The following is a 19,456-nucleotide window of genomic DNA, read 5'->3' as shown; positions in this document are numbered from 1 at the left end:
ACACAGACTCTGGAAGGCCCCGTTCCTGGTGTCACCACCCCTGCTCCTTTGCCCCAGACCTCTAGTCTGCGTGTGTCAGGAGTGTGGGGAGTGGGAGCCTCAACAGTGGCTTCCCCATTGGCCCCATTTCCTAAGAATGTTTTCTGATTAGCTCCACTGCCGTCTGTTGCCTCACCAAACCTGCCATCAACCCAACTCACCTGGACTGGCTCCTCCAAGACTCCACTGCAAATAGGACAGATAAGGTCTTCGTCAACATCCCCCTGGAAACGGGTTACATCATACCCCATGTCTCATCACTGAAACCCAGGTCCTGGAAAGAACAACAGAGGAAAAAGAGGCCAGTTCAGAAGAATACAGATATGTGCCAACTCTATCTCACTGCCACAACCCATTCATTTGTCCAAAAAATATTTATTGAGAGCTTACTACATGCCAGTCATTTGTGGGGCAGTAGGGGAAGCTGACTCAAGAAATTTAATTCTAATGGGAGAATTAAAGAATTTTATATAAACATAACTTAAATTATGAAATGATAAATGCTCTCAGGTTAAGCACAGGGCATTATGATGGCAAGAAATTTGGATACCTAATGCAGGCTCAAAGGAGAGGGAGGCTGAGAAGTTTTCCAGAACACTAGCAGGACAAACAAATAGTTAGCTAGGTTGCAGGGGTGGGGGATGGGGTCAGGGTTGGGGAGAGTTGGGGAGCCTGAGCAGGGTGGGACATTAGGGTTTCAGGCATATGAGATAGTGTATTTAAAGGCCCAGAAGTAAGAGGAGATATATGATGAGTTCAGGGAACTATAAGTGATTCAGAAAAAGGCTGATCTGAAGGGTGCAAGAGAGGGAGTGTCAAAATACAAGGCTAGAAAGGCAAGCAAGGGCCAGGCCATGGGGAGTTTTACAAAAGGAATTGGGACTTCACCTTGAAGGCTACAGGGACCAATGAAAGACTTTAAAAGGAACGATGATAAAAGTTCTCTGTTAGAATCACTCTGTAAACGGGGCTGAGATTAGAGACAGGAAGAAATATCTAGGCAGGAGAGAAACGGTGAGAGTCTGAATTTAGGTGATGGTGATGGGAGGGAAGTTCAAGAAACAACACTCAAAGAGCAGCTAGGCTGCCACACCCCTTCCTTCGGCTCCGAAAGATCAAACCTAAATAAGACACTGTGTGTGCACGTTCAGTTGCTAGGTCGTGGGCTGTAGCCCACAAGGCTCTGTTCATGGGATTTTTTTTTCCCAGGCAAGAATACTGGAGTGGGTTGCCATTTCCTTCTCCTAGGGGAATCTTCCTGACCCAGGGATCAAACTGTGTCTCCTGCATTGCAGGCAGATTCTTTACCACTGAGCCACCAGGGAAGCCCCAAATAAGACGTCACTGAACAGTAACTGAAACTTTCCCTGTGGACATCCAACCAGTGGGCTGCTTGGAGCAAGGAGGGGCACCTGGTGTAAGGGTAGACAATCTGCAGACCCCATCAAATTGTGATGTCCTGAAAAAGATGAGCTACGTCAATCATGAAGTTCTCAGAAATTTAGAATTATGCTGTTCAATTTACAAGAATGGGGAATGGGGGATTTCCCTGACAGTCCAGTGGTAGGACTTGGCGTTTTCACTGTGGTGGCCCAGGTTTGATCCCAGGTCGGGGAAGCAAGATCCCTGAAGCTGTGTGGCTCAAATATAAACAAACAAATAAAAATTGAAAATAAAAGGGTAGGGAATGGAATGGACACAGAGAGGCCTTGCTAGGTCAAGTACAAACTAAAGTACAGCACTAGATTGAGTTAAGACTGACTGGATTTACATCCCTAGTTCCACTATTCATTAGCTGTGTGACCTTGGCCAGGCCATGTACACTTCCTAAGCCTAAATGGCTTTTTAAATAGATGAAATGGGTATAACCAAGAAACAATGCACGAAGAACATTTAGCATGGTGTTTGCTGGCACATACTAGGGACTCGGTACACAAGAGTAACCATTATTTATGTAAACATTTTTTTTTTGACTGTGCCATGTGGCGTCTTAGTTCCTCACCAGGGGCCCTAACCACTGGATGGCCAGGGAGTTCAGTACAGTTCACTCAGTCGTGTCCAACTCTTTGTGACCCCATGGACTACAGCAGGCCAGGCCTTCCTGTCCATCATCAACTCCCGGAGTTTAGTCAAACTCATGTCCAATTGAGTCAGTGACGCTATCCAACCATCTCATCCTGTCATCCCCTCCTCCTCCCACCTTCAATCTTTCCCAACATCAGGGTCTTTTCAAATGAGTCAGTTCTTCACATCAGGTGGACAAAGTATTGGAGTTTCAGCTTTAACATCAGTCCATCCAATGAATATTCAGGACTGATCTCCTTTAGGATGGACTGGTTAGATCTCCTTGCAGTCCAAGGGACTCTCAAGAGTCTTCTCCAACACCACAGCTCAAAATCATCAATTCTTTGGCGCTCAGTTTTCTTCACAGTCCAACTGTCACATCCATATGTGACTACTGGAAAAACCATAGCTTTGACTAGATGCACCTTTGTTGGCAAAGTAATGTCTCTGCTTTTTAATATGCTGTCTAGGTTGGTCATAACTTTTCTTCCAAGGAGCAAGCATCTTTTAATTTCATGGCTGCAGTCACCATCTGCAGTGATTTTGGATCCCCCCAAAATAAAGTCTGTCACTGTTTCCCCATCTATTTGCCATGAAATGATGGGACCAGATGCCATGATCTTAGTTTTCTGAATGCTGAGTTTTAAGCCAACTTCTTCACTCTCCTCTTTCACTTTCACCAAGAGGCTCTTTAGTTTTTCTTCACTTTCTGCCATAAGGGTGGTGTCATCTGTGTATCTGAGGTTACTGATATTTCTGGCAATTTTGATTCCAGCTTGTGCTTCATCCAGTCCAGCGTTTCTCATGATGTACTCTGCATATAAGCTAAATAAGCAAGGTCACAATATAACAGCCTTGACATACTTCTTTCCCGATATGCAACCAGTATTTTGTTCCATGTCCAGTTCTAACTGTTGCTTCTTGACCTGCATACAGATTTCTCAGGAGGCAGGGAAGGTGGTCTGGTATTCCCATCTCTTTAAGAATTTTCCAGTTTGTTGTGATGTGATCCACACAGTCAAAGGCTTTGGCATAGTCAAGAAAGCAGAAGTAGATGTTTTTCTGGAACTCTCTTGCTTCTTCCATGATCCAACGGACGTTGGCAATTTGATCTCTGGTTCCTCTGCCTTTTCTAAATCCAGCTTGAACATCTGGAAGTTCACAGTTCATGTACTGTTGACACCTGGCTTGGAGAATTTTGAGCATTACTTTGCTAGCATGTGAGATGAGTGCAACTGTGTGGTAGTTTAATTCCCTATTTACGTACACATCTAATTTCTACTACTTGATTAAAAATTCCTTAAGAGTAGGAACTGGTAAGCTACATCCAGTTTAACACCAAGCCATAGTTCTTAACAAAATATAAAATATTGGTGTGACTAAATGTTGCTTTAACTAGGAGCTTCCTAGCAAACAGAGTATAGTGGACACGTATTTCTGCCTACCTACCATCCCATTTTCTGTAAACAGCATCACAGTTTTCCTTTAGGCATCATATCCTGGTTCCTAATGGACATGTGACCCAACCCAGGACAATAAGAGAAATGCCTGGGACTCTTAAGGAGTTTGTATAGCTGGTAGGATGTACAACTCAAGAGTGGTCAGTGACCAGCCCTGCCATTAATGAGGAGAGCCTACTTATAGAATGACACCATAATTGGGAATTCCCTGGTGGTTCAGTGGTTAGGGCTCTGCACACTGCAGGGGGCACAGGTTCAATCCCTGGTTGGGCAACTAAAATCCCACATGCCACAGAACTCAGCCAAAAAAAAAAAAAAAAAAAAAGACACTACAATAAAGAAAGCAGAGCTGAGAAATAAAATTTAGATGAAATCATTTGAGGGCCTAAATTCAGCCATGTTTGAAGCCACAATCACTTTCTGAACATAAGTTACATGAGCCAGTAAATTCCCTATTATGTTTAGGCTGGTTTGAGCTGGGATTTTGTCTCTTTAATCAGACAAGATCCTAACTAATATACTAGGCTAATGGAGATAACAAATCACAAGGCTCACTTTGGAACCACTCAGCTTTCTTTACCCATTTTACATAGGAACAGTGAATGATACCCCATGACATTGCTACAATTACACTGACCTCCATCACCACCATTTCTCTGCATTCCTGTTCCTCCATTTCTAGGATCTACATTCAGGGCCTTGGGCTTACTAACAATGCCTCTGAAATTGTCACTCTAAACTACCTTGGTCTGGCTATCTTCCTCTAAGATGGGGATATCCATGGAGAGAAGGGAACCCTCCCACACTGTTGGTGGGAATGTAAATTGGTACAGCCACTGTGGAGAACAGTATATAAAGGCTCTTTAAAAAACTAAAAATAGGGCTTCCATGGTGGCTCAGTGGTGAAGAATACACGTGCCTTGCCTATGCAGGAGACATGGGTTTGATCCCTGATCCAGGAAGATCCCACATGCCTTAGAGCAAATAAGCCCATGTGCCACAACTACTGAGCCTGTGTTCTGCAACTACCGAGCCCCCATGCCAAAACTGCTGAAGCTTGTGCCCCTACAGCCCATGCTTTGCAACGAGAGAAACCACTGCAATGAGAGGCCTGAGCACCTCAACTAGAGAGTAGCCCCTGCTCGATGCAACTAGAGAAAAGCTCTCATAGCAACAAAGACCTAGCACAGCCAAAAAAAAATAAATAAAAATTTTTAAAGAAGAGTACTAAAAAAATTCCACTAAAAACAGAGCTACTATATGACCCTGCAATCCCACTCCTGGGCATATACCCAGAGAAAAGCATGGTCTGAAAGGATACATGCACCTCAGTGTTCACTGCAGCACTGCTTACAATAGTCAACCCATGGAAGCAACCTAAATATCCACTGACAGAGGAAGAGATAAAGAGGATGTGATACACATATTCAATGGAATATCACTCAGCCATAAAGAAGGGAAACAATGCCACTTGCAGCAACATGGATGAACTAGAGACGGTCATACTGAGTGAAGTCAGAGAAGGAGAAATACCGCGTGACATTCCTTATATGTGGAATCTAAAAAGAAATGATACAAATGAACTTATTTACAAAATGGAAATAGACTCACAGACTTAAAGGATGAACTTATGGTTGTCAGGGGAAAGGATGGAAGGAAGGGAAAGCTAGGGAGTGTGGAATCAACATGTACACACTGCTATATTTAAGAAGGATAACCAGCAAGGACCTGTATAGCACAGGGAACTCTGCTCAGTGTTACATGGCAGCCTGCATGGGAGGGGAGTTTTGGGGGAGATTGGATACATGTATATATATGACTGAGTACCTCTGCTGTGCACCTCAAACTATCACAACATCATTAATCAACTATAATATAAATAAAGTTTAAAAAAAAAGTGGGGATAGCCATATATTTGTCTCTCCTCAGACATCTGACCTTCTGTTCCTATGTCAACATTCTTTTGAATAATCCATCAACAGTAATGGATCAGAGTGAGTAGATGAAAGGTGATATTAAAGACATCATAGGGACTTCCCTGGTGGCCTAGTGGCTAAGATTCAATCCTCCCAGTGCAGGAAGCTTGGGTTCAACCCCCGGTCAGGGAACTAGATCCCATATGCCCCTACCAAAGATCCTGCCTGCTGCAACTAAGATGGTGCCACCAAATAAATAAATATTTAAAAATAAAAATATAAAGACAGCATAAAGTGAAACGTAAGACCCAGAACCAAGGCCCCTTGTGATTCTCCTTGTTGCGACTCGCTGAGCAATGAGGATGGTGGTGGAGAGCCGAGCGCACAGTGCAGGATCGTCTTCTGTGGCCCTGCATTACTGACGGCTGCAGTGCACACCATGGCACTGTTCGCTCTACGAACTCTACTCCCTCTCTCTCATCCACATGGCTCCCAGAGAAGCTGCCCCACCAGTACAGAGACCTTACCCTAGGCTGCAGCTGACTGGGCCAAGGGTGAGCATGCAACCCAATCAGGGCCAAAATATTGTATCTCTGAGAATTTGAACTTGACATCAAGCAAGAGGACATCAAGCAAGATGAGTTGCTCTTTCTCTGTGTGCCATGTTCACTGAGGAAGACAAATCTACAGAGGGAAAGAAAAGACTGAGATGGACACAGTGAGAAAGGCCTGGATGAGAGCAGCAAAGTCCTGAGATCAGAGTGCAGGTGTGTTCCCAAGATCCAGCTGCCTTCCTAACTTTGGTTTCTGTGAGACATCCTGTGTATCCTCTTTTTATTTAAGCTACTTTGAGTTGGGCTTCTGTATCTTCCAACCAAAAGAATCCTGGTTCAAACAACAGCAAAGAGACAGCATATAGCATTAGGAGCTTAAAGAGGGATGGTTTAAATTAAGAGTAATGAAGACCCTAGGATACTATAGTAGGGTTAGAATAAACCTGAAAGTTATGGGAGTGCCTGAAGGATTTTTGTTGACATAAATTTACATGTTTTTTTTTTAATTTTGACAATTTCAGACTTCCAAAGATCCCATATATCCTTCATCCAGACTCCTTAAATGTTTACATTTAACTACATCTATAACTGCTATATATATATCAAAACTTTTTGAACTTTTAAAAGTAAACTGTAGACTTGATGCTTCCTAAAAAGAACATTTTTATATTGATAGTCAAATTATAAAAATCAGGAAATTAACATTGATGTAATATATTTACAAACCACTTTTCCAGTTTTACTAGTTGTCCCAATAATCTCCTTGAGCAAAAGAACATTCAAGATTATGCTGAATTATATTATGCACTGAGTCGTCAAACTTCTTTAATCCTATGACTGAAAAAGTTACTAAATCCTTTTCGTTTTTTATAAATTTGACATTTTTTAAGAATGCACACTGGACTTCCCTGGTGATACAGTGGATAAGAACCCACCTGCCAACGCAGGGGACACAGGTCTGATCCCTGGTGCAGAAAGACCCCACATGCCACAGAGCAACCAGGCCCGTGTGCCACAATTACCGAGCCCGCATGCTGCAACTACTGAAGCCCACATGTCAAGAGCCTATGCTCCACAACAAGAGAAGCCGGCACAGTGGCAAAGCCCATGTGCCGCAACTGGGGAGCAGCCCCCAATCACTACAACGAAAGAAAGCCCAGCACAGCCAGTAAATAAATAAGAATACACACCAGTTATATGAGAATGTCTCTCATTTGTCTGTTGTTTCCTCGTGATTAAATTCAGGTTTTGGGACTTCCTTGGCAGTCCAGTGGCTAAGATTCCAAGCTCCCAATGCAGGGGGCCCAGGTTCGATTCATGATCAGGGAACTAGATCCCAGATGCAGCAACTAAGACTCTGAATGCCACAACTAAAGATTTTGCATCCTGCAACTAAGACCTGGCACAGCCAAATAAATAAATATTTAAAATAAATAAGTAAATTCAGGTTTCATTTCAGGCAAAAATAGCACAAAGTAGCATTGTGTTCTCAATGCATCATATCAGGAGCACATAATGTTGATCTGTACTGTTCCTGGTGGTACCAGCTTTGATCCTTTGGTTAAGTGCTATCTGTCAAGTTTTTCTACTCTAAGAGTTATTTTTTCCTATGTAATCAAAAGAATGTTGTGGGGGAGATTCTTTAAGTCTGTGTACACCTGAAGGATCTTTAAGAAATTGACATGTCCAGCTTTCTATTGTAGACTGGCAGATTCTGGCAACCGTGCAAAAAATATAGGGGATAGGGAATATCAGAGAAATAAGATCTTTGTAGGAGTTTATTGTAAAAATTAAGATTAAAAAAAGTATAAACGTTCAAACCAAGGCATTTAAGAGAAGGAATCAGGAATCACGCAGGCCAGTGGTTGTTGGAACTCCCACGCCTCCACTTAGGAGAACTAGGATCCTGCAAACTGCATGGTGTAGCCAAAAATAACAATAATAAAATGAATAAACAAAAATTTTTAGTTCAGGAAGTAATAAAAAGATTACTTTTTTGTTTCTGCCTGAGATAATTAGTGGTGAATCCTTATTTACCAAAATAAGAAACTTTGACAAAGATCAGGATGGGGTAAAAAGTAATGATCCTAGTCTTGGACGTGTAGAGTTTCAGATTCCAAGCAGAAATCCTGAAGGTAATAGCTGACAGGTTTTGAAAGGTCACAAGGGAAAGTACACAGAATGAAACCAGACAATGAGAATGGTTCTGAAGTCTATAGAACACTAGGAAGCACTGGTTCTTTGCTTAATTTTTTAGTTTTCCTTTTTTCACAAGTAGAATATATGACTTTATGCTCATTTTAAAAGAATAAAGCCACTCTTCCCACCTTCCTCTCCCCATCCATTGCTTGGTGAACATTCCTTCTTTCAACTGCCCTGCCCTCCTTTGCTATACCTAGAATTTTTTTTTTTTTTTCCCCACACTGTACAGCATGCAGAATCTTAATTTCCCCAAACAGGGATCAACCCATGCCCCCTGCAGTGGAAGCTCAGAGTCTTAACCACTGGACCAGAGAAGTCCCATAGAATCATGTATGAAGGAAGCCCTGCTCCCAGGGAGTTTATATTCTAGTGGTTGAGAATGTTCAAGCCACCAGTCTAAGCCTTGATTACAATGTGTTTTGCCATACCCTTCAGGACTGAGGTTTGCCGATTGCCAATTTTTCCCCTGAAACAAATCATGTTCCAATTAACACCCCTATAACATGATTTTTTTGGAGCATGAGAACAAATCTCTCTCCTAGGATGGATACTGAGAGCTGGAATTGCTGGGCTGAATGGTGGGCTTGCTATTTGTTTTCTAGACACTTCCATACCATACTCTGGAAAGGCCCTTTCAATTTACAACACCACCAACAGTGTGTGAAAATAATAATGACATTTAAAAGGGGGGCAGGGAAGGAGCCTGAGAAAAAAAAGAGAGAGAGACTGAAAAAGATTGGCCCCAGATAAGAGAAAATCCTGGAGAGAAGAGAGTCACAGAAGTTAAGGGAGTTGGGGGTGTGGCGAGGAGGAAGGAAAGAGGAATTCTTGTTTCATGAGTAGAGTTTCCGTTTTGCAAGATGAGAATGTTCCAGAGGTCGGTTTCACAACAATGTGAATATACTTAACATTATTGAACTGTATGCTCAAAAATGGTTAAGATGGGAATTTTGTGTTATGTGTTTTTACCACACACACACAAATTAAGGAAGTGGAATGTTTAGAGGGAAAAGAAGTGTCAAAAACTGCAAACACAAGTTGGACTAAAAAAAGCAGAAACTGCCAAGACATGGGACTGTGGACGCCCACAGCAGAGGGGGCTACATGGCGCTGGGTGGCACTGCGGCCAGGGCAGCACTAAGAGTGGGAGCCAAACTGCAGTGGCTCACAGTGAACAGGTGAGACAGAGACGGGGACAGAAGAAAGCTGCCGAAAGCGTGACTTCCAAGGAAGAAAGGGAGAGAGGAGTACAGGAGGCTGAGGAAGGGCGCGGGGAGGGGTGTTTTTTCCTTATGCTAAGGAAGGTTTGAGGATGTGTGTGTACTGAAAGGAAAGCTCTAATGAAGAAAGAAAAGAAAAGATGAGAATCTGGTCACTGAGGGAAAGGTAGGATGGAAACCAGGAAATATGTTAAATAGGAAGAGGGACACCTTTAAAGCAGGAAAGCAGACAGACTTCCCTGGTGGTCCAGTGGTTAGGAATCCACATGACAATCCAGGGGACACAGGTTTGATCCCCGTGAGAAGCTCCCACTGCCATGAGGCAACTAAGCCAGTGCCCCATAACTACTAAAGCCCCAATGCCCTAAAGCCTGTGTTCTAAGACAAGAGAAGCCATTGCAATGAGAGGTCTGTGCAACGCAATGAACAGTTGTCTTCACTCACTGCAATTAGAGAAAGCCTGAGTGCAGCAATGAAGACCAAGTGCAGTCAAAATAAATAAAAAAAAATTTTTTTAATTAAAGCTTAAAAAAAAAGCAGGAAAGAAGAATGGTACTTAAAGAGGTCCAGACAGGTTTTCAAAAATCACACTAATGAACTTTTAAAAATCAGATAATCACGCTCATTTAGTGAACAGTAAAGTATAGCTACACTTAGTTATGGTAATATAAGCCCACCTGATGGAAGAGCATATCTAGCACATCTATTTTTTTTTAAACATCTATTTGTTTACTGTTGGCTGCGCTGGGTCTTTGCTGCTGTCCACAGGCTTTCTCTAGCTGCACTGAGTGCGGGCTACTCTTGGTTGCAGAGCACAGGCTTCTCACTGTGGCGGCTTCTCTTATTGCAGAGCCGTCTCTAGGCACGAGGGCGTCTGTGGTTGCACCTTGTGGGCTCTGGAGCACCGGCTCAGGAGTAGCCTGGAGTCTTCAGGATCTTCCCAGCTGCTACTGTTCGGTCGCTCAGTTGTGTCTGACTCAGACAGGCTTCCCTGTCCTTCACCATCTCCTGGAGCTTGCTCACATTCATGTCCGTGGAATTGGTGATAGCATTCAACCATCACATCCTCTGTCGTCCCCTTCTCCTCCTGCCTTCAATCTTCCCAGCATCAGGGTCTTTTCCAATGAATCAGCTCCAGCATCAGGGTCTTTTCCAATGAGTCAGCTCTTCGCATAAGGGGGCCAAAGTATCAGAGCTTCAGCTTCAGCACATCAAACACATGTCCCCTGTGTTGGCAGGCAGATTCTTAACCAGTGGACCACCAGGGAAGCCCGAGCATATGTATTTTAAATGATGCTTATGAGGAATATACGATATAACATGATATATTGGGTTGGCCAAAAAGTTTGTTCAGGTTTTTGTAATATCATATGGAAAAACTCAAACTTTTTGGCCAACCCAATAATAGATTTAAAAAGTCGGACACAAACTTGAATATAGATCTGTTTAAATAGTTTTCCCCATTCACCTGGTTAAGACAGTCTTATTTTTGCCTTTAGAGTTGGAATGGACCATAAGAGACCATCTGGTTTAACACACCAGGGCTGGAATCCTTTCCATGGTATCCAACAGTCAGTCACCCTGAGCTTAGACAGTCCTGGGAAAGGTCAAGATAGAGAGCAGCAGCAGCACAGAAGAGGGGTATCTAGCCTAGACTCAACTCTCCCATAGCATCTAGAGTATCTATGTCCTTCTAAAACAGGTACTGGGAGCTTTACTTGCAGACCGACCTCTGTGGACACAAGGAACTATTACATTTCCTCTCTCCTTCAGTTAGTTAATGCAACCTGACACTGGTTTGTGCTATTCTGAATAATGGCTAGGTGCTACGTTACCTGAGAGCCTCTACATGATAGCAGAAATATCACCCAACACCCATAATTCAGCTGTTGAACCCCTGACTTTTACAATATTTGAAAATGAAGTGAAAGTGTTAGTCGCTCAGTTGTGTCCAACTCTTTGCAACCCCATGGACTATAGCCCACCAAGCTCCTCTGTCCATGGAATTCTCTAGGCAAGAATACTGGCATGGATAGCCATTTCCTTCTCCAGGGGATCTATCTTTCTGACCCAGAGATCGAACCCAGATCTCCCGCATTGCAGTCGGATTCTTCACCATCTCAGCCACCAAAGAAGCTTCTGACAATATCTACCTCAATTACATAAACAAAGTGTAATCTGGTTTCTCTATAATAGCTATTAATCACAGGAAAAAAAATTATTACTGCCTTAAAATGTACCAGGTATGAAGTTTTCCAAGATATACTAAGAGAAAAAAACTAAGGTATATAATAGTATATGGAAATGTGCCAAAATAAGCACAAAATACAATACATATGTGTGTGTATGTATTATGAATGCATATGAATATGCTTTCATATACACAAAACTCTCCAGAAATGGCCAATAGTGGCTGCTGCTGAAGAAGGGTCATTAAGGAACAGGAATGGGGGAAATTTTTAATTTCCTCAGTTATCCCTTTGAATCTTTGAAAAAGATTTTCTCTTTGTGTGTGTACTCAATAGTCACATAAAGAAATACTTTTATTAATTATCCTCAACTGTGAAAGTATTAAGGTTAAATGAAAAAACATGTCCAAAACACTCAATGTCACATATACTATATGTGTCATTTATAGCATGTAACATATACAACACACATATGCTGTACACTATATATATATGTGTATATATATATATACATACACACACACGCTGTATACTATAGCAAGGTCTGGAAAAAATGTTCTCTTGCAAGAAAAAGTTAATCAAGGTGAAAAAAAATAAAAATAAAAAAAAAGTTAATCAAGGTGAATCATACCAAAAAAGTCAGTCAATATCCTAAAACAATATATACCTTTTATCTAGCAATCCTAATTTCAGTAACTTAGCCTAAGGAAATAATTACACAGTGAACAAAACAATATACCAGGTTGTTTATCTAAGTATTGTTTATAATAGTACAAAAAAATCAGAAGTGACACAAACATACAGTAGAATTCCTTACATCCTTAAAATGGGATACAATGTAGCATTAATATGACTTAGATATTTTTAATAATATTTATTTATTTAGGTTATTCAAATTTATTCATTTATATAAGTAAAATAACATTTATTCATACTATATATTCTACAGTGCCATTTTCATTAAAAAAATTTTATGTGTGTCCACACTTATGCTGGAGAGCATCTAAAAGCATATAAGAGAAGCTGTCCCTAAGTATAGACATTTAGCACTTTTACTTTTTTTCCTCCATACTTTTTTTTTAAATTGAAGTATAGTTGATGTTCAATATAAGTGACAGGTGTACAACACAGTGATTCACAATTTCTGAAGGTTCTACTCCATTTAGAGTTATAAGATATTGACTATATTCCCCACGTTATTAGTACTCAGAGTTTTGCTTTATTAGTTTTTTCCTCCTTTTTTTTTTTAACAATGATGTTTTTACTTGTACAACCAAATAATAATCATTATTTATTGAGTATTTCTACATGCTAGGCACAATTCTAAGCATTTCTGGCATATTAACGCAACTGACTTTTACAATAACCGTGAGTTACTCTGTGAGGTCAGCATGACCGTGATCTGCCTTTTACAGATGGGAAAGAGATGCACAAAGGTTAAAAAGCTTCTCTAGGGACTTCTCTGGTGGTCCAGGGGCTAAGACCTCCTGCTCCCAATGCAGTGGGCTGGGGTTCGACCTCTGGTCAGAAAACTAGATCTCCATGGTAAAATTAAGAGTTTGCATGCCACAACTATTAACAAAAGATCCTGTGCAGCACAACTACAACTATGACACAGCACAGCCAATAAATGCATAAACATTTTTTAAAAAAAGCTTTCGCCAAATCGCACAGCTAACAGGTGGTGGAGCCAGATCCCAAACCAGGCAGACTGGCCCCAGGGCTCAAGCCTTTAACTGCAACTGCCATGCTAAACTGCCTCTCAAACTGAAAAATGCAAGCTGCAAAAACAGTACATATAGTGGTGGTCCCATTTATATAAAAACTTCTTTAAGTGGAATATATTGTGTACACATTTTAAAAATCTACTGAGATTATAATTTTGATCTACAGAACATATTTCTGCAAGACTTAATTTAAAAAAAATCAGTTACCTTAGAGCAAGGGGCAGAAATTAAAACAATACCCTTCTCTCTCTTGTTGCTATGGAGCAATGTAGAAAGCAGGCTGAGAGTCTGTAGTATGCTTCACTTGTGTTTTAATTTCAAAACAGTCCTGGGACTTCCCTGATGGTCCAGTGGCTAAGACTTCGTGCTCCCAATGCAGAGGACCTGTGTTCGATTCCTGATCGGGGAACTAGATCTCACAGGCCACAACTAAAGACCAACTAGAAGATTCTGCATGCCACAACTGAGACCTGGTGCAGCCAAATAAATATTTAAAATAAAATGCTATCTGAAGGAAGACTACAGATTCTGAAAACTGATCTTAGTGGGGTCTCATGGGATTCCACATCCCCAAAAGAAACAGCAGAGAATTTGCCTCAGTTGTTACAGGGATGGTTAGAGGGTGTAAGAAGCCACCAGCCAGGCTTAGGAGTTACAAGGTTCCACCATAAAGTCAAGGTTTACAGAACTCAGCAAAGATGCTGGGCATTGTTCTTTCTGAATCGAAACCCCACGTTATCGGCTTGGAGATGCACCTTCTTCTAACTCTATTCTTTCAAAGGTGCAACCTCAAGAATTAAGGGGAAATTTAAATTTCATTCTGACTAGGGTATTTCCGATTTGTTGTCTATGGGAAAGATGCTGAAGGAAGTGGTTATATACAACCTCGGAAGCCAGCTCCTTGCCCTGTCTCACCTGGCCCCTGGGTAGACAGTTAGGCTGACAGGCTAGGCTCTGTGACTAGTCCTTCTCTCTCTAGGACTCTCAACATTTCTGTGGGACTATCACAGCGGTGGGTTCTCGATTGCTTACTGCCCTAGCAACAGAAGCCTTAAAAAAACTGAAACCACAGAGACCGCAAGAATCACAGCCAGTGACCACAGCCACTGGAAGCACAGTTTCCTAGATCTCCTCCTTGAGCTGTAGAACAGGAAAAGGCTTTGGAAGGTTTCACGTAAGCTGGGGAGTTGAACTAAATTAACACTGAAGTGTCCCTTCAGGCTTATAGGAGTTCTGCCAACTTACCCAGTTTGAACATTCTGAACCCAAACTGAAAACTGCATTCCCAGCAGGCCAGAACCAAAGCAGGTAATTATGAGGCTGCACTTCCTCACTGTTACACTGGGATGTCTCTACATTTCTGGTCAGGATTATTATAAAAATGTGACAACTTCCCTGGTGGTCCAATGGTCGAGAATCCTCCTTGTAATGCAGGGGACACAGGTTTGATGATCCTGGTCCAGGAAAATTCCACAGGCCTCGGAGCAACTAAGCCTATGGGCCAGAGCATGTGCTCGGCAACAAGAGAAGCCACTGCAATGAGAAGCCTGTGCACCACACAGACAGTAGCCCCCACTCCCCACAGCTGGAGAAAGCCCACCAACAGGAGCGAAGGCACAGTGCAGCCAAAAATAAGTAAACTAATTAATTAATTTCAAATAAATAAATAAAAACTTGAGAGCTTTACCAGACCACTCCCTACACCCTTGTAACTTACTGTTGCAATTGTTTTCACTGGTCTACTCCCAGAGAGAGCTAGGAATTCAAAACAGATTGTTTCTAAAAGAGCCTGAACATTTACCCTCCCTTATCAGGGTTTCTTGAACCCATGTACCGATGTGCAAACCACGCACATTCACATGCACAAACGTTAGTGCAACCATTCCCATGTTAGAGTAACTGGGTATGCTGTCACCAATGCTTGGCAAAAACAGACTGGTAAAATCCAAGCATATGTGCTATGATCTCCTTCTACTCCTTCTCTCTCATCCATGCCCTGAATACAATACAGGTATAGAGGGCTGAGAATTCTCCAGCACCAATTACTACAAATCACCAGACATTAAGGCAAAGGGCCCCATAACCTGCCCCACTGTAATGAAATAGGTGACTCCTAGGAATTTCAACCTAGTGAAGAAAGTAGCTGGTGAAGGGTGCCTCATGGGAGTCCCTAAAACATTTCACCTTATCTCCCTGTCTCCCAATAAACAAATAGATGTGGAAAAAGAAAACTGAGTTGACAATCTAGAAACCTGAGTGGCTCTCTAGCTCTATTATCGAGCGGTGTGTAACCTTGGGCAACTGACTTCGCCTCTCTGGGCCTCAGTTCCCTTTACTCCACTTGAAATGATGCATGCAAGACAATACAAGTTCTACATAAGTACAAAAATAGGCTAAATTAGGGGTAATTATATTATAAAAGGTGCCTTGGCTTTATGAGAGGGCCTTTTTGACCTTGCTCTCTTTAGGCAACTCTCCTGATTTTATAAATGAAAGAAAGTGGTCTTTTTCATCTAGGCAATAGAAGCCTTAAAGTGGAGTCACTCCCTCTCTTACAGAACTGAGCTCTTAGAACTCAGTTTCCTCATTGCCTCTAAGGTTCCATTTAATTCCAGAATTCTGTGATCCAGACTAGATTTAGCACAGGGGATTTTTAAAGTCAGGCTTCTTCAGCACACTTTAATTGGTTAAATTCGAAAGACAATCCAGAGGGGGACTTCCTTGGTGGTCCAGTGGCTAAGACTCCATGCTCCCGATGCAGGGGCCCTGAGTTCAATACCTGGTCTGGGAACTAGATCCCACATACTGCAACTAAGATTCGGCACACCCAAATAAACAAATATTTTTAAAAAATAAATAAATAAAAAAGCATCCAGAGGTCACACAATCCTTCAAAAACTCCCAACTAACAACTCTAACACCTCGAGTAAGGCCTACCAGGCCTCAAAGATCAGCAAGGACCCCGCCACCACCACCTTGGTCATCAGCACCAAGCACTATTTGTGTGGCTACCCCAATCTCATCTTCATGTAACAGACATGTAAAAGAAACAGCAAGCACAATCCTTGTCCTCAAACAAATGTACAGGCTTGAATTCAATGAGTGAGTACCCAAGATATAAAACATACAAAAATAGTAAAATTTAACAATTTATCAACAAGTGAAAGTTAATAGTTCATGTAAGACATAAGTATACAATGAAGAACAGACTGACGTGGGTTAATCACAGAAAAGTTTATGCATAAAAGAGTTTTGAGAATCAGGTTTTCAAGAGCAGAAGGGATCCAGATTAGCAGAGAAGAGGGTTGAAGCCCAGAAGGGGGTTCTGAATCAATGCTTTTTACCTTCCAAGTGTTGGGGGGCAGGTTCCCTGTTCACAAGGCTCCGACCCCCTGATGCCTCCACTCAGTGCCACTCAGGAGACGCTCCCAGTAACCCATCTTGTTGGCTATTCTCCGACTGAGTCTTCCCTCCTAGTAACAAGCTCCATCGCCAAGGGGATGGATGTGATGTCACAATCGGGAGCACTCTATTAATAGGAACAAGGAAGAAAAAGGTGAGTCAGGAGCACTACCTGCACTTGGCAGTGAAACTAGACAGACTTGGATCTGACGGTTGGTTGAGGAGGACAAGACAACTCCACTGAGAGCTACAGGTTTCAGGGTTAGGCACACAGGCCACTCTGTAAGGAGTGAGGTCATCTGCTAGGGAATCACACACCCGGGCCAAGGGATTCAAACACAGCTGAGGTGGGGACAGAAAGGGACAAGAAGCAAGGCAGGGAAGAGGAGCTGTTTGAGACAGAAAAGATTCTTTTATTCAGTGCATACAACTGCAAGGAATGCCAGCGAATCCAAAGCTGTGGCTACCTAACACAGAGAGCCATGATGCCTTACGTGCACAGGATGGTGCTTTAGCGTTTCCAAAGTGTTTTCACATAAAGTATTTCATATAAAAAGAATTCTGTCCTACTGTCCACTCAGAAAATACTGTTTCACAAGGAGAAGATACTCAAGAATATTGGTGTAGGTGTAATTCTACTTTCAAGTCCGGAAATATTCCTGAAGGGAATCAGGCTTTTTTTTAAAAAAATGAAGAGGCAGTCAATCAGGAAATTACTCCAGGACAGACAACTGGGAAGACCAAACTCTCATTACTAAAAGGATGAAACCAAGTAGAGGGAGACAAAGCTTCAGAGGCAGAACAGAAACTACTCAAATTCCTTTCCTCACCTTCACATCGATCAATATTAAGGACTATGTTAGGAAGGATGACAATTTTTCTCCGTAAAACAGAGACCACCTCATCCGGAGTCTGGTACATGGGCTCATTAGTTTACTATGCTCAGCAGCCATAACATGTTAGTGCAGTATTTAAAAACTAATCAGAGGATAAAGGTACCAGGCCAGGTCCACTTTCTCCTCCCTGTAGTTGGGGGCAGTAGCGGGGAGTTGATAGGTCTCTCCCATCCATAATACAGAGGAGCATACAATGCTTCTTCCATTTTGACAATACTGTATTTCCCAACAGCCTGGTGTCCACCCCTGAACCCCAAGAAAAGCTTCCAGGAATCAGTGCTACGTTCAGTCTTTTAGAGACAAGTTCCAGGCTAACAGCTGTCCATCCTGGGAAAAAATATCTCCTCTCACAACTCTCTTGACCAGAACAAAACAGGGTTTTTCAACACAAAGGGGCACCTGGAGTCAGGAGACCTGGATTCTGGTCCCTGCTCTGCCAGCTGTCCGACTTTTAACAAGCCATGTATCCCTTCTGCAGTTTTCAGTTTCTTCACCTGTCAAGCAGGGAAAATGATAACTGACTTATCTATCTTACATATTGTCCAGGAAAATCAAATGACATAATAAATATGAAAGCATACTGAATACTGCTATTCATACCACTATTCGTACAAACACCATGAGGTATTTGTAGCAATAGAATGCAAAATAAATTTAGAGTTCCGAGGGTCCATGAGGAAATACTTGAAAGAAGCTTGTTTCTTCTTTTCTATCCAGGTGCAGCCACAAAGTCGGCTGGACACACAGGGCAGTAACATTATTGCATCACTCAGATTCCCTACCATTCCTATCTGGGGAAAACTAGCAGCCTGCAACAATATCAGCTTCTTGCTCTATTGTCAGACTAAAACCACCTGTACGGGAAGGGATTAGACTATCACAGTCCAGTCCCCAAAAACAGTGGTTCAGCGGTCTCATTAACAGCTGCATTTGCTACTAGATGGAACGAAGTCAGTTTCTGAATGAAGATGCCTGTCAGTCCCTCAAGCGAAACACTCTCACCCCTCTCAGCTTTCTGCTCCTTCTCCAGCTCCCTCCTTCCCAGTCCTCAATTTCCTCTGCGTTCTGGCTTGGAGAAGGCTTTCCGGTGTGCGAAGCCTGTGAAGAGGGACCGGCTGCAAACCCAGGGCAGGGATGTAAGGAATGTGAGATTCCTACATAGAGGGGTGGGAGGGAGAGAGGGGAAGGAATGGAGGAGGAAGACAAGGCTGCCAAAGACAAGGCATGGGAGAGGAGCCAAGCTATGGCGCTTCGAGGGCGGGGGTTCAGGTTCCGCGGCCCCTGCCCAGGCTGGCCCTCAGAATGTTCCCTCCCTCCGCTCCCGGCCTGTCAATCATTGCCTATTTAAACACCACGCTGTTCCCTCAAGTCCCCTCCTCCCTGTCCTCCAGCCAGCCCAGGCCCCCTCCTGCACTTTTTAAGGCTCCCCCATTCCAATGGATCACCCCAACAACCCACCCTCCGGCGCCCCTTTATCACCTCTGGACTCCTCCCTATTGCTGCTCCCTTCCTCCATTTTTCATCTTTACTCTCATCCCTTCTCCTGACCTCCAATATCTCGAACCCCCGCCTCAATCCCCCTGGGACATCTCCCCCTCCCTCCCACACCCTCCCTTTAAGTGGGATCGCGCGCAGGCGCCGTACGCACCGCCCTGGAAGCGGTCTGGACTCTGTACCCGCAGCGGCCGAGAGACTGCCCGGGTGCCGGGTCCCAGGCTTTTCTGGGAGGGGAAGGGGAAAGGGAAGAAGACGCGAGAGGGTTCCGACCACTCTCCGCCGTGTGGGAC

General features: G+C 42.9%; 1 protein-coding gene across 4 annotated transcripts in view; it reads right to left on the bottom strand.

Annotated features, from left to right (window-relative positions):
- Nucleotides 1–19,456, bottom strand: part of RNF41 (ring finger protein 41) — a 27,417-nt gene extending 7,961 nt beyond the window's left edge. Inside the window, exons 1-4 of one of the 4 annotated variants that reach the window (XM_018048086.1) lie at nt 19,318–19,456; nt 18,672–18,823; nt 16,716–16,900; nt 201–313 (exon numbers count right to left, since the gene is read on the bottom strand). In XM_018048086.1, coding sequence (XP_017903575.1) covers nt 201–290 — 90 coding nt within the window. In that variant the 5' untranslated portion in view covers nt 291–313; nt 16,716–16,900; nt 18,672–18,823; nt 19,318–19,456. The remainder of the gene's footprint in view (nt 1–200; nt 314–16,715; nt 16,901–18,671; nt 18,824–19,317) is intronic. The other 3 variants (XM_018048088.1, XM_018048087.1, XM_018048085.1) reach the window with 3 other exon arrangements.

Source organism: Capra hircus, chromosome 5 (genome assembly GCF_001704415.2).
Source record: "Capra hircus breed San Clemente chromosome 5, ASM170441v1, whole genome shotgun sequence".
NCBI classification, from domain to species: Eukaryota; Metazoa; Chordata; class Mammalia; order Artiodactyla; family Bovidae; genus Capra; species Capra hircus.
The sequence above is the reverse complement of the archived record's forward strand: the minus strand, read 5'-3'. Positions and strand labels throughout refer to the sequence as shown.